The 13,440-nt window shown below is 42.8% G+C and overlaps 2 protein-coding genes across 2 annotated transcripts; one reads left to right on the plus strand and one right to left on the minus strand.

The window, feature by feature from the left end:
• The first annotated feature begins 1,647 nt into the window (after positions 1–1,647).
• otol1a (otolin 1a) lies at positions 1,648–3,710 on the plus strand. The gene is made up of 4 exons (XM_034554564.1): positions 1,648–2,107; positions 2,193–2,282; positions 2,430–2,501; positions 2,659–3,710. The coding sequence occupies exons 1-4, from the start codon at positions 1,648–1,650 to the stop codon at positions 3,534–3,536; spliced, it is 1,500 nt and encodes a 499-aa protein (XP_034410455.1). The 3' UTR covers positions 3,537–3,710.
• A 3,587-nt stretch (positions 3,711–7,297) lies between these two features.
• On the minus strand, positions 7,298–12,646 carry tal1 (T-cell acute lymphocytic leukemia 1). Its single transcript, XM_034554567.1, has 4 exons — positions 12,372–12,646; positions 10,577–11,116; positions 10,132–10,220; positions 7,298–9,253 (listed from the first exon to the last, which is right to left on the minus strand). Exons 2-4 carry the CDS (start codon positions 11,077–11,079, stop codon positions 8,724–8,726), a joined length of 1,122 nt encoding a protein of 373 aa, XP_034410458.1. The 5' UTR covers positions 11,080–11,116; positions 12,372–12,646; the 3' UTR covers positions 7,298–8,723.
• Positions 12,647–13,440: the final 794 nt, after the last annotated feature.

The following is a 13,440-nucleotide window of genomic DNA, read 5'->3' on the forward strand; positions in this document are numbered from 1 at the left end:
ATTAAACATTTACCTTTTATTTGAAGGTACAGTGTGTAGCATTTAGGGGGGGCTCTATTTGCAGAAAAGTGTCCATTGATTGCAATCTGACACCTCACCGATAGATGATGCAACACACTGGACCTTGAGTGAACAGAATGAGTGAGTTTTTTTTTTGCAATAGTAAAAAAGTACGGTGTGGAAAACCAGACTCTCCCAGTTCAGAGTTGGTGGTGTTATTGGGACTCTTTTACAAACAAGGGTATGCATTAATCTGGGCAATCAATGTTTTATGCACAAAGTACAGGATTCATCAATATTTTTCGTACCTCATCGTTCTTACTCCCCATACAAATTTAGAACTGCCTCAGACCTTTAAGGCCCAGTCGGCTGTTTTAATGGACACACAATATTTTACCTAAATGCATTTCATATTAAAATCACATGCAGTAAAAAGGGTTTTAATAAACAATATTTAAAAGATTTGTCAGGAACTGGGCCACACGGCCATAACAAAACAGGGGAGTAGTTTAACATAAAGGTTTTATTTAACTTATAGTTAAATAAAACCTTTAGTTAAAGCTAATAGTGGCGTGGGGAGTCAGTCATTTCAGTAGTGGAGGTGAGTGCATGAGTATAAAAGTGTGTATGTAATGTTGTATCGTGTAGAGACAAACCATAATCTTGACCACAGAGCCAAACAGGTGTCTCAGGACAGAGATAGAGACCCGCTCAGACCAGAGGACCTTTTAACAGAGTGCACTGGCACACAAGGCTCATGTGCTTCCAGTGCAAAAATTAATTAGTTTGTTTATTATTTTGCCACGTACAGTATCATATGGCTCCACATAAGACTGTGTGTGGAATCTTGGCAACCAATGAGGAATCAGTTCATGTCAGAGGTTTGAAACTACATCCAACACAGATTCTGAGACACGTAAAGCTCCGTCCAGTGGGGCCAGGTTTCCATGAGGTTTACTGGGCTCTTTGGGTTGGTTTGATCAAGGAGGTGAATGGTCGGATCAACGTTGCCACGCCGTCTGTTTTGGGACATTGATCCCTCTCCCACTGGGTGCATGGTGATCCACTTTCTGCTTTGAGGTGCTGCCAATTGGTGTGATTGCGACAAGGTGTTGCACCCAGTAACTCTTACATGATGTGCTATTCATTACCAACAATGTGTGTACATATACTCTATGCTTATGAACACCTGTTCCGCGGATGTGTATCTGTGTGCAACCTTATATTTCCGCTGTTTGTGTACAAAGCATGCATGTGTGTGAACAACATTTCAGCAGTGCGTGCCCTCACGGGCCCTGGAACCATATCCCACATCACAAAGAATAAAGTCTTGCCTTGTATACAACCTGCTTTATTTCATATCCCTCAGGAGTCACGTAATCTCTTCTTGCCAGCCCACCTACCTCCTAATAACCCCGGTGTTCAGTCCCTTGTTCTCTGTCTCGGGGCAATATAAGGAAAGAGGCGGCCTGCATCAATCATTAGATGGAAGGGATGGAGTGAAGAGTCAACACCATTTACATCAACAGGTAAGATGCATTTGTTGCTTTACTATTCATCGTTAACACACTGGGATGCACCTGTTTTATCTACGTTACTCAAACTTCCACTCCGCTCCCTTACAGCTCATTGTGTTAAGCAGTCAGTATGCCTTCCTTTCGCCTCGTCTTCCTGACCACTCTCCTGGTGGTACAGATGGCCACGCTGGCCTCCAGCGCCAGAGCCACACGTTGGCCCAAACCTCAGACCACCAAGAAGCCCCCTCGAGCTGGGAGCAGCGGCGGAGGCGGGGGTGGAGGATCCGCACGCACCACCATCACGACCCCGTCTCCTTCTAGCAGCCTGCAGATGGATGAGACAACAGAGGTGACAATGGACGCTTACTCCATGTCCCCGACGGTCAGCACCACCTACTCCAGCGACAGTTACTCCACTGAGTTCCACACCGATGCCTTAGCGCCCCCCGGGAACACCCTCGGAAACTATACCCTTGACTACAGTGAATGCTTTTTCAACATTTGTGAGTGCTGTCCGCCAGAGAAAGGCCCCGTAGGGCCCATGGGAGAGAGTGGGCCGCCAGGACCGCAAGGAGAGAGGGGCCCTTTAGGTAAAATGGATTATCATTTTCAGAAAAATGACCTTTTGGAGGTCAACATTTGTTCTTCTTCAAACTCTTCTCTGTTTTTGTGCAGGGATACCAGGAGAGGCGGCAGAACCAGGGCTCAGAGGACCCCCAGGACCAGCAGGACTACCCGGAGCCAACGGACTCAATGGCGACATAGGTACTACGGGGCTTAACAGCAGAAGTGTTTTTGTTTGCCTCTCCGTTTCTCTCTCTCTATCCCTCTCTCCTTTCTCACAAAACGCCGCCCTGTATAAGTATTTTGCGGATGCCATTTTCTACGCTTTATTTATCAAATCTACCACAGGTGACAAAGGTGATCAAGGAACGGTGGGTCTTCCAGGTGCCCCTGGCATCCCAGGAAAACCAGGAGATAGAGGTGTGTAGTGTTAGTAAAAAAGGTTTACATATTAGATTGTCTCCTTTAATCATGCTGACTTAGATGAGATTAAAGTATGTATAAAAGGCCCCATATAAACATATACAAGTATTCTAATCAAAACATGTCTTCCTATGTGAATATAAACTTTCTATAGGTGATCTGGGCCCCAGAGGAGAGCAAGGTGAAAGTGGCTTGAGCGGTCTGAAAGGAGACCCGGGAGAAAGAGGAGAGCCAGGCCTGAATGGGACTAAGGGCAACACCGGGCGAGAGGGGCCTATGGGTCCTCCTGGGGTAGCTGGGACAAAGGGTCAGAAAGGTGAACACGGACTTACATGCGAGTGTTTAGGCGAGAAAGGTAATGTGGGTGAGCGTGGGCCCCCTGGTCTGAGAGGTGAGATGGGCCCCCTAGGAGTGAATGGAACTGATGGTGCAAAGGGAGAGAGAGGGGAGCCTGGGCCTCTGGGTGGGAAGGGGGATACTGGTACCAGAGGGCCCCCAGGACCCCCAGGAGGCAGGGGCATGGCAGGGCTGAGGGGGGAGAGGGGAGCTAAAGGAGGGCGTGGGCCTCGGGGTCCTAAGGGCCCACCAGGTGAGAGTGTGAAACAGATTCGCTCTGCCTTCAGTGTGGGCTTGTTTCCCAGCAGGTCCTTCCCTCCGCCCGGCCTCCCTGTGAAGTTTGATAAGGTGTTTTACAACGGGGAGGGGCACTGGGACCCAACGCTCAACAAATTCAATGCCACCTACCCGGGGGTCTACTTATTCAGTTACCACATCACCGTGCGCAACAGGCCCGTACGTGCTGCTCTAGTGATTAATGGGATACGGAAGCTGCGAACCCGGGATTCCCTGTACGGCCAGGACATTGATCAGGCCTCCAACCTCGCACTGATGCAGCTGAATGTAGGAGACCAGGTGTGGCTGGAGACGCTGAGAGACTGGAACGGAGTTTACTCCAGCAATGAGGATGACAGCACTTTCTCTGGCTTCCTACTTTACCCAGACTCAAAGGACAAGCCTATGGATACCCAGTGACTGCACCCTTTGACCTTGATTTAGCCCTGATTGTAACTTCTTGTAGACTCTACAACCTTCAGCCTATTACACTGCTCTGTCAAATTAACGGGATTCAGCTAAATGCCGCTGCTTCGGTTTCTTCATGCTAATATAACCAAATGCTTTGCTTGCCTTGCTGTATTTGGAGATGGATGAGGCTTGATTATAATGCTGTATGCAACACATCAGTTCTTTTTAACAATGCATTAAAAATGACGATGCTTGAAATGGATGACCCTTCGGTTTTATTTATTCAGAACCAGAACTCATAAGCCATTAGTCTCTGCAATTAGAATAGATAAGCTCTGTGTCAATGAGGCCAATACAAATTTGGGAACAATTGAAGTGAATAATCCATGATTGCATTTGGTTCCCACTAGAGGGTGTAAGGTGTCCAAGTTCTGTAAAGAGGTATTGGAGAGGATCCTTAAATGCCAAGAGTACAGAAAGAGTAACACAAATAGGTTGCAGAAATTGAATGAAAATGCAAAACATTCACAAAAAAATCATATTGACTACAAGACTCCACATGTTCTTGTCCACCTGCTGACTGCAAAACAACAGGAGATCAATACTAATGCAGATTACATTCACTCAGAAGGATGGGAAGGATCAGTCTTGCGGACTCTCTCGTCATTCACTGCAGCTCTGTTTCTGTTGATTTCAGTGAATTTGGTCTGTTAAATGGGGATTGACTACAGTACAGAAAGAGTGACGTCCCGGTTTTCTCCTAATTTTCAGTAAAGATTGAAGGCGGTGGTGAAGGTGATTCAGAGCCACAGGATAACACATAGGATAACCCTCTGCACCAGAGAGACAGATGAACACAGTATAAATTATAGTGGACAATGTACCATTAAACAATTATCTCATTAGACTAAACAATCAAAACCTTTCAAAAATGAGAAACTTCTTTTGCTGTACACAACAGCAATCCAGTTGTTAGATGAATATAATTTAGTAGTTTATTTCTCTGAGAGGTTACTGAGACATTTTTATGTTGTGAAGTAGGAAGACAGCAAAGACACTAAAGTTCTAAATTATTTATAATTATTACATTTTCACAGACAAACAAAATTGTTCTACCTTTGCCAGAATTGTAATGAAAGTATTGTATCACTGAAAAAAGTGATTAAACCGTATAAGAGGGATATAGTTCAAATTGAATAATGTTCATATTATCATGGTTTGAGCAAATTGGAGTACCTAATTTAGTCTTAATCGATTTTATTGACATGTTAGGTGTGTATTAGGTTGCTTTTTCAACACAAAGATGCACAAGAAAAGATTTTGATGAATGAATAGGAAAATCTGACCACAATGTTTGTGTGGGTTTCTATTAATAAGTAAGGATTAGGATAATAAATTGCCTTTATTACAATATTATGTTAGGATGTTGTGTATTTAAGTATTTTTTGTCCAAACTATGAATGTGTGACAGTTGCGTCCGAGGGAAGTGCAGTTGTTACACAATGAGAAATCTGTCGCATAATGTCCGCTTACTGCTGAAATATTTATTAACACTATACATTTCAGTCTGTCCGACCTTCATTCTGTATAATTTTCCCTCTGCAATCAATTACTATATCTCTTCTTATTACTAATTCTTTCTCACACATTGATTGTTATTTTTACAATAAAGCCTTAAATTGACCCTCCATCCAGGAATGTCATATTTATTTATCCATACAAAACACTTAAAAGCCGATAGCATTTATAAATGTCTCATTAATTTTTATACAAATCTGACCCGAGAACACTCATTTTTCCTGAGGGAGACACATGCAAGAGTGCGCACTTAACCAAGATTGTAGCTGGTGGCACATAAGAAGATGAATAATTACTATGACGTGAAATATTATGATATAATAAACATCAGCGATTTGTATTTTAAATTCCCTATGTTGTCAAACACAGCCTGTATTTTTGTATTTGTGTCTTTCATGAAGGAATGTTTGAAAGCAGGCGACACTTAGTTTTTTCCAAATTCAACGACCAAGTGTTGGATCTGAGTGTAGGTCAAACGTCAAGAGACGATCAATTAAGCAAGAATCTAAAGGTATTGAAAATATGATATGTGAATTTTGAATAACATTAAAAGTGTCATTTTGGAAAGACAGTGGCTAAAGGTGATCTCACTCATAATAAGACAGGAAGGATTTTATTTTTCAGCTGACTCTGGGTCTTTAAAGCTAAACATTTCTCTCAATTGGTAAAACCTTATTGATTGGGGAAAAAACATTCTGGACAATTGAAGATGTACTTTAATTAAGAACGTAGGTAACATCTTGGAACAGAAACATAACTCTGAAACCAGTTAAAGAGGAAGGCCTACAGAATAGCACCTCCATCTCTCCTGGTCAAGGACATAAATCTACCTTAAATGTCCATCATATTTATGTTGTTGTTGATGATGGTGGTGTGTGTGTGTGTGTTAAAATGTTATTTTGCTTGTTTGTTTATAGGCCTATCTGTGGATGTGTGTGTGTGCATTTATGTATTTTCTACTACTCTGTGTGAAAATATAAATAACTACCTTGGCGGTGTGTGCAGTGTAATCTGCTCCCAGCAGGCTGGATTCCCACTGTGAGAAAGACAGTATATTGTTCCTGCAGCACCACAGATAACAACTCATTAGCATACTGAATCATTTGGCTGCAAGAGCCACTCTGCCACCCATCTGCACTGAGCTGATAAACACACACACACACACACACACACACGCCAGCTCTCTCTCTCACACACACATATACACACAGAACTATGTACAGCAAGCACATACACACTCACACAAGCCTCTCATCCCCTCCCTTTCAATCCCTCACATACACTCGCTGTATCCCTCTCTTTTTTTGTAAGTATGTGTGTTTGTGGAGAGTCAGGAACACTGGAGCAGGTAAATGTTTGGCAGGCATTAACCCTGAGGGCCTCTCAGTGGAGTCCCAGCACAGCCAGAGCAGAGCACAGGAGGGGTCCCCAAACACCTGGATGTCTCTGATGCTCCCTGGAATCAATTCTAGCTTTTAGAACACATCTAAGAGGTGATGCTGTAGTTGTAGTGGTGGCAAAGTCGGCTGTGTGGAGTTGTGGAACATATAGGGACATATAGACGTTTCAGGAAAGTAGCATTTATTCGGCAAAGCAACAACCCCTCTGCTAATTTCTTATTAATGAACATAACTTTTCGATTGCGTAAGTGAATAACTTTTGGGCGGCGGGGGTCTCTACCACTGTGCCTGTTTCCCAATGTGTACAGACACAACAGTGTGCAAACGAGTGCAGCGAAGGCTGTCAAAACCACTTTCACAATGGCAGGATATCCTGCAGGTCACTGAGCCGCGTTAACCTCCACAGGAAGTTGTCACTTGTTGGGTGGAAGTGAGGATTCCAGCGTCCATTGGGGGAGTTCCAAGAGGAGGTTGTGGTTTCAACTACACACTCTGTACAGACAAGGTGGGAAACAGCTGCTAAAGTTATGCCATTGCCTGCCTTAGAATGTTGTCAATTAGGTTATGCAATTATGAGTGAGTATGTAAAGGGTATTAATAGTCATATATGGTGAAATGTGACCCAAAAAAAAGTTTTTTATGTTCAGTTTCTTGTACAAAGAAGTAATTGACTTGAACTGAATTAAATCAAATGATAATGAACTGAACCGAATATAAATAATTGAACTGAATTGAATAGAACTGGATTGAATTGCCTTGAATTACAGTAATAACATCTACAACTTGCTTGAGTGAGTTTGACCACAAGGCTTTTCCTCTGCATGTTTTATTCAGGGGTTTTGTATAAAATTCATCGCTTTAACATTGGATATATTTATAGATACAGCTATCATACAACAAATATGTCATTACCAAACGTACAATGTCCCTTTACTGAAATTCATAAAATACCATAGTTACCAAAGGTACCAATATAGGCTACTAGGTCCTGCTGAAAAAGCAGAATAACCAACAACAGTGACCAAACCTTAACTGTATTAATCAGAAAACTGCTGGTGTTGTTATGATATTAACACTGTATGTGTGCGTGTGTGTGTGTGTGTGTGTGTGTGTGTGCCTCTGTGCGAGTGCGGTGTATATGTATGCGGCAATGAAGGGATTGATTTGTGTACCTTACTAAACTACAACTGCATTACAGTTTTTTTTTAAACACTGAAACATTCATATCAAAATGACTGCATGAGTCATTTCATAATATCGTATGACTCATATTTTGTACACTTTAAAAAAAACACTGCATGTTTGTACCTCCGCAAAATCAAATAGATATATTCTTTCTCGGCAGTGAAAATGTTTAACTGTCTCTCGCCGTATTTGGTGTCATTTTCTCATCACCAAAGTGTAACAGACGTAAATGGTACCACATTTGATGTACTACGTTCAGTTGTTGCTTTACATTTTGAGTTCTTCGCGTTCTGTCTCTCTTCTTTTATGTTTCATGTCTCCCAAAAGACCATTTTGCTAGTAAACCAATTGACAAACACACTATAGTACATATTAAACCACATGACTTGAACTCCAGTCACTGTTGTTACATTGTGCCGTGGAAATATAATGCTATTTACAATACATACGTTACTGCATGGGTACACTAGAGTCCAGTCGGTTCATTTACGGCCTCTAACTGAGGCAAATTTACTCTTGTGTCATTATTCTAACACATTAAATGTGTTGGGCATAAATTTCCAGGGTTCGCCACATTATATTGTCATCAACAGTATCACAATTGAAGCGTCGGTCCAAACTTCAATATTACGCATCGGAAAAAAAATTCTAAGTGTCCCGTGATTTATGTTTTGTTTGAGTTGGTTTTGTTTGCTTATTTTTCCTTTCTTTTCCTGTTTTTTTAAATTTGGAATAACCTGTCTTTGGACTTGTAAAAACAGGCACAGTTATACACTGCAGGTCAAAGACATGAAAATGTACAAGTCTTTTGTTGGATCAAATTCAAACAATCACCAATCAAAGCAAGCTATTTATCAGCACTTCCTCGGGTGTCGTGTGGAGACAGGAACATACACCACTATCTCACTAGGTGGAGCTTGATTCTCTTTCCTACACTGAAAGCTCAAAGCTAACAGGTCCTGAGCATAGACACCTCTTTCTTAGTCCCTCTCATTTCAGTCTCAGGTGTTGTGTCTGTGGTCTGTTGGCATCATCATCGGCGACTGGAGCCATCAATAGGGTGGCCATTGCGCCTCAGATCTCTAGCAGATAGATGCAGCGCGGGCCCACGTGAAGCCGTTAGAGTCCTTGGAGCTGGAGGCGAGTCCTGGTCCTCCATAAAGCTCTCAGGACTGCCCTCGGCATCGCCATCAGGCAGGCTTCCACAACTGGAACCTGGTGACATTGTCTCCAGAAGATCTTCCCTGGTCAAACCAACCACTGTGTCCTGATGTGGACCACCCTGAGGGCCAACCTCGTGGGCCCCAACTCCAACCAGAAGCCCTGTTTCCCCATCAGTTGTGCTGCCAACATTCCTCCCGCCGTCCTGGTCCTCCAGGAGGTTGGAGAGGAAGCTAATGTACTTCATGGCAAGTCGCAGGATCTCATTCTTGCTCAGCTTCTTGTCTGGGGGGTGAGTGGGGATGAGTTTACGAAGCTCTGCGAATGCCCCGTTTACGTTCTGCTGCCGCCAACGTTCCCGACTGTTAGTGAAGATACGACGTACAATCTTTGGCTGGCCAGCTAGCAGGGAAAAGGGGAGGAAAAGAGATGGACACACAGAGTAAGAAGAAGAGGCATTGATAGGATAAGTGCAGAAGCTGAAACTTATAATGCTGTCTGCAAGTGCAATAATAAAAATGGAAGAGATAGCCGCATGAGAAACAATGCAGGATTTGAGGAAAAATGTGTTCATAGCAAAAGTTTAATAATCCTAAAAAAAAATGTTTTTTTGAATGATGGAGAACAAGTTATAGAGGATTGCAAAATATAGTACAATATACTATATGTATAGAGAAATGGTTGGTTTGGCATGCCAACCCCCGGGAAAGGGTGGGGGAGACTGTGTGCTCCCTATTTCATTTGCTATGTACTTTTTATTCATTCAGATATAATAAAATACCCCACTGCAGGTAGTCACATCCTCCCGCCCTCAACAATTGTGTCTTCCAGGCTATTGTCGCCCTTGGAACACACCCAGTCTATCTTAATCCTTCAGCCCACTCTGCAGTAAAACCTTGGCATGGAGGCAGCAGCACCCCCATCCTCCACCCCAGTATATGGCAGTGAGTGGGCAGTGATGGAAAGGAGGTTTCAAAATGAAATAAACCCCACATCTGACTAAGTATAGCTTATTTAATGGCTATGCAGGTACATGTATTTGACATTCAGATAAGCGGCATTCATTTATGCCATGAATTATGATGTATTTATTCCTTCTGGGTTAAACACTTATTTATTTTAAGACATCTTCTGCAACACTCAGATTAGGTATAGATCAATGTCGGTGGGTGAATGACAATGGAGATGAGGAAGGGACGTTTTGGAGACTATATTGGCAGAAGGAGGACATAGCAGAAGTACGTCTTGCCATACTTTAAAAAAATCTAAGATGCACTTACCCTCGTCGAGTTCAACCTCATAAGGCGCCTGGCGGCGCTTTACCCTGTTGCTGGGGTACATGCTGTACTGCTCTGACTCCCCTCCGAGACTATACAGCAACAGAAAGCAGACAAAATATGCACAGGTATATGAGAACACATGAATTTACATAATTTCCTTCATTGCATCTAACCCTCAACAACCCCCACTCCTTGCACCATGGCAGCACACACACACATAGACACACACACACACACACACACACACACAGACACACACGCACACACATTTATAGGATGTTTTCCCGTCATTCCTGCACATACTTGCTAAATGATGTCAACATATTGAATACACAAGCATATCACACTTAAGCCCCGTAATATAGGGCAACATCGCAGCCATCAAACTTATGGTGAATCCTCACAATGATCAACTGAGACGGCATGGTATTTATGTTGTCTTTACCTGTTGATGGCGGCGAGAGGCTGCGCCAGGTTGTAGAGCATGGCCCGGGCCGGGACAGGAAACGCGTTTGGGCTCAGCTGGACCATTCGAGCGTCGTCTCGGAGCGGCGGCGGCAGCGGCAGCGGTGGAGGTCTGCGAAGTTCCGTGATCGGCACCAAATGGCTTTCAGTCCTCTGCTCCAGCGCTTTTATAGCGTCCCTCCTGGAGAGCTCGATCACCGGCACTTCCCTTTTCAGGTCAAGGGCGTTGTGAGAGGCAGTTTCCTTGGCAACGCCGTTGATGATGATGCTGATGCTGGTCCCGTTGCTCGAGTTCTGCAGAGGAACGTCATCCGTCTCCTCAACCCCCTTGAAGCTCCCTCCCCTCCCCTCCGTTCTCATCGGCTCCTCTTCCTCCTTGCATCCGTTCAGTCTGGAGATGATGGAGGAGTCCTCCCTCTTTCCAGGACCGGACTCTTCGTCGGGACTTCCAGGACGAAGCTCCAGCTGCCGTTTTTCCATCATTGTTATACCGTCACCACTCGCTCGAGTCCACTACGTCCTAAATAAGATTTTCCGCCATTAATTTATTGGTCAGAATAATATGTGACAGTCTCAATACAACCACGCGTTTGTTCTATGGAAGCCCGTGGGAATTTAACAATCTATTATCATTGTTATTATTATTATTATTATTATTATAACAATTCATTATGATTATAGTTATGACATTCAAATTACAGTTATTCAATTATGATGATCAATTACAGACTTAACGTTTCAAACAAAACAAGTCAAAGAGCAGTGGATAGTTGCTTTCTAGCGTCATTCTTTTTCTTACTACATTTTGTACAATATTGAAATATGTTTCTATTAAAACTAAAATGCAGACAATTTTGCCACAAGGGACGATAACACTCATTCTTTTCGATAATTCAATTTCAAAACGTCTCATTTTTCGAGGATTTTGTCATATTTGTGAGCTGTTGGAGGAGCTTTTCTTTACGTTAAACCTGCTGGGATGTGATACATTCCTTATAAGCTAATTAGGCAATCATGAATTGGACCCAGTTAAAAACAAAAATCATAAACCTGGAGCCAGGAGCTTTGTCTTGTGGTTTCTGCATTGCATGTGTTTTTCCTCTTCGTATCTTGCTTGGTCATAACGTTCAGCTAATATCTTAATGTATTTAAACCGACGTTAGAGAGCCGCATAAAGTCATATTCGAGTATATTTAAAAAGCGTATGTCGGCTGCTGTTTTAGAGGTGAAATGATCTCGTACAAAAAGATTGACTGCCAGGACCACGAAGACATTCGTTGTCGGAATAAACCTCATTTTTCCCGTCTTCAGTTAATCCCCAAAAAAATAAAATTCCGAAAACACTTTGACCTGATAATTTTCATATAGCCACATATAGTGTGGTTCTGTGTTATCCTCGTGTTATGTGTAGGCCATGGGGCTGTTGTTAAAACCGAACATCAAAGGTTTGTCATATGGAATAAACTACACACCAGCATTAAGAGGTTTTAGTACACTTAACTCGATTAATGTCCTTGGAATATTATTATAAACGAACAAAAGACTGCCAATAAAAAAGCGCACTTTTATTTCTGGGAATTCTCCAATAGGCCTCGCATCCGTTATACATCCCGTACAGTCTGAACCTTCCGATCGGACAATAGCGGAAAATATAGGCTGAAAAAAATGCACATACCACCGATAAAATTCAGACGATAGCAATCCAATTACGACCTCTAGGAACAACGAATACGATGGTTTGAATATAGTGGTGTATTTTTTTTTGTTGCACTTACCGTTCCAGTCGTGTTGTTGATGTTACTGTGTAAGTGGAGCCATTTTGTGAGTGGGTCATCCATGTCTGAGGTTTTTTTCTTTTTTTTTTCTTTCTGCCAGTTGTGGAGCAGTGTGTGTGTGTGTGTGTGTGTGTGTGTGTGTGTGTGTGTGTGTGTGTGTGTGTGTGTGTGTGTGTGCGTAGCTGAGTTATTCCTCGCCGCATCCAGTATGCCTCAGTATGGGGAGCGGAACACAGGCCGCAATGTGGCCGAGTGAGATAAGCGCACGGCAGCGGCCTCTTCATTCCCGATAAGCCCCTAAACCCATTATTTATGAAATGATTCATTATTATTTGGCTGTCGTGGGCTATATAGGCTTGTGGAGGGCAAAGCATTTAAAAAAAAGCAAACAGGCATAGCGCAACGGCCTGTAACAGCGTGAGGTACATGCAGCCTGAGCTATTTGGAGGTGTTTTAATTTCTTTTGATGAAAGAAACAAAAGCTCAGGTTAAGCTGTTGACCTATTTATAATTTTAACAAAGGGGTTTTTGCTAAGCCAATTTATCCTGCAATAAGATAACTGATGATAGCAGAGGGTTGTCTCTCTTTTTTTATTTTCATTTTACCCTAAAAAGAGTATATCCATTAATCCATATCCATGTCTGCGCTTTGAGGCTGGATGTGCTACTGATACAATAGAGGGCTCAAATGAAGAGAGCGTAATTATGATAACGATGCTGTATTCGAACGGGACACAATTCTTTATCAATTAACCAATCAATAAATGTACAAATGAATAGGCCGGAATGTGCTGTTGCACGTCAGTGTTTGGTGTTTCTGTGTGTGTGTGTATGGTGGGGGTGGGCTTGGACGGCGGTTCCTCCGGGCCCGTGGGGACTCATGGCTGGCAGAGATAAAAGCGTATCGGCTCCTGGTCCCATCAGATAAAAGAGCAGCACGATATCAGACCACGTCCAGGACAACTTAAATGGTAGCAGGTACATCCTAATAACGGATTTTCCACACCGTTTTTTCTTTTCTCTTTTAGTCAAATGCGTTTCTGAATTTAAATAATCGCATTGAGTCAGA

The sequence above is a fragment of the Cyclopterus lumpus genome, chromosome 17, assembly GCF_009769545.1.
Source record: "Cyclopterus lumpus isolate fCycLum1 chromosome 17, fCycLum1.pri, whole genome shotgun sequence".
NCBI lineage: Eukaryota > Metazoa > Chordata > Actinopteri > Perciformes > Cyclopteridae > Cyclopterus > Cyclopterus lumpus.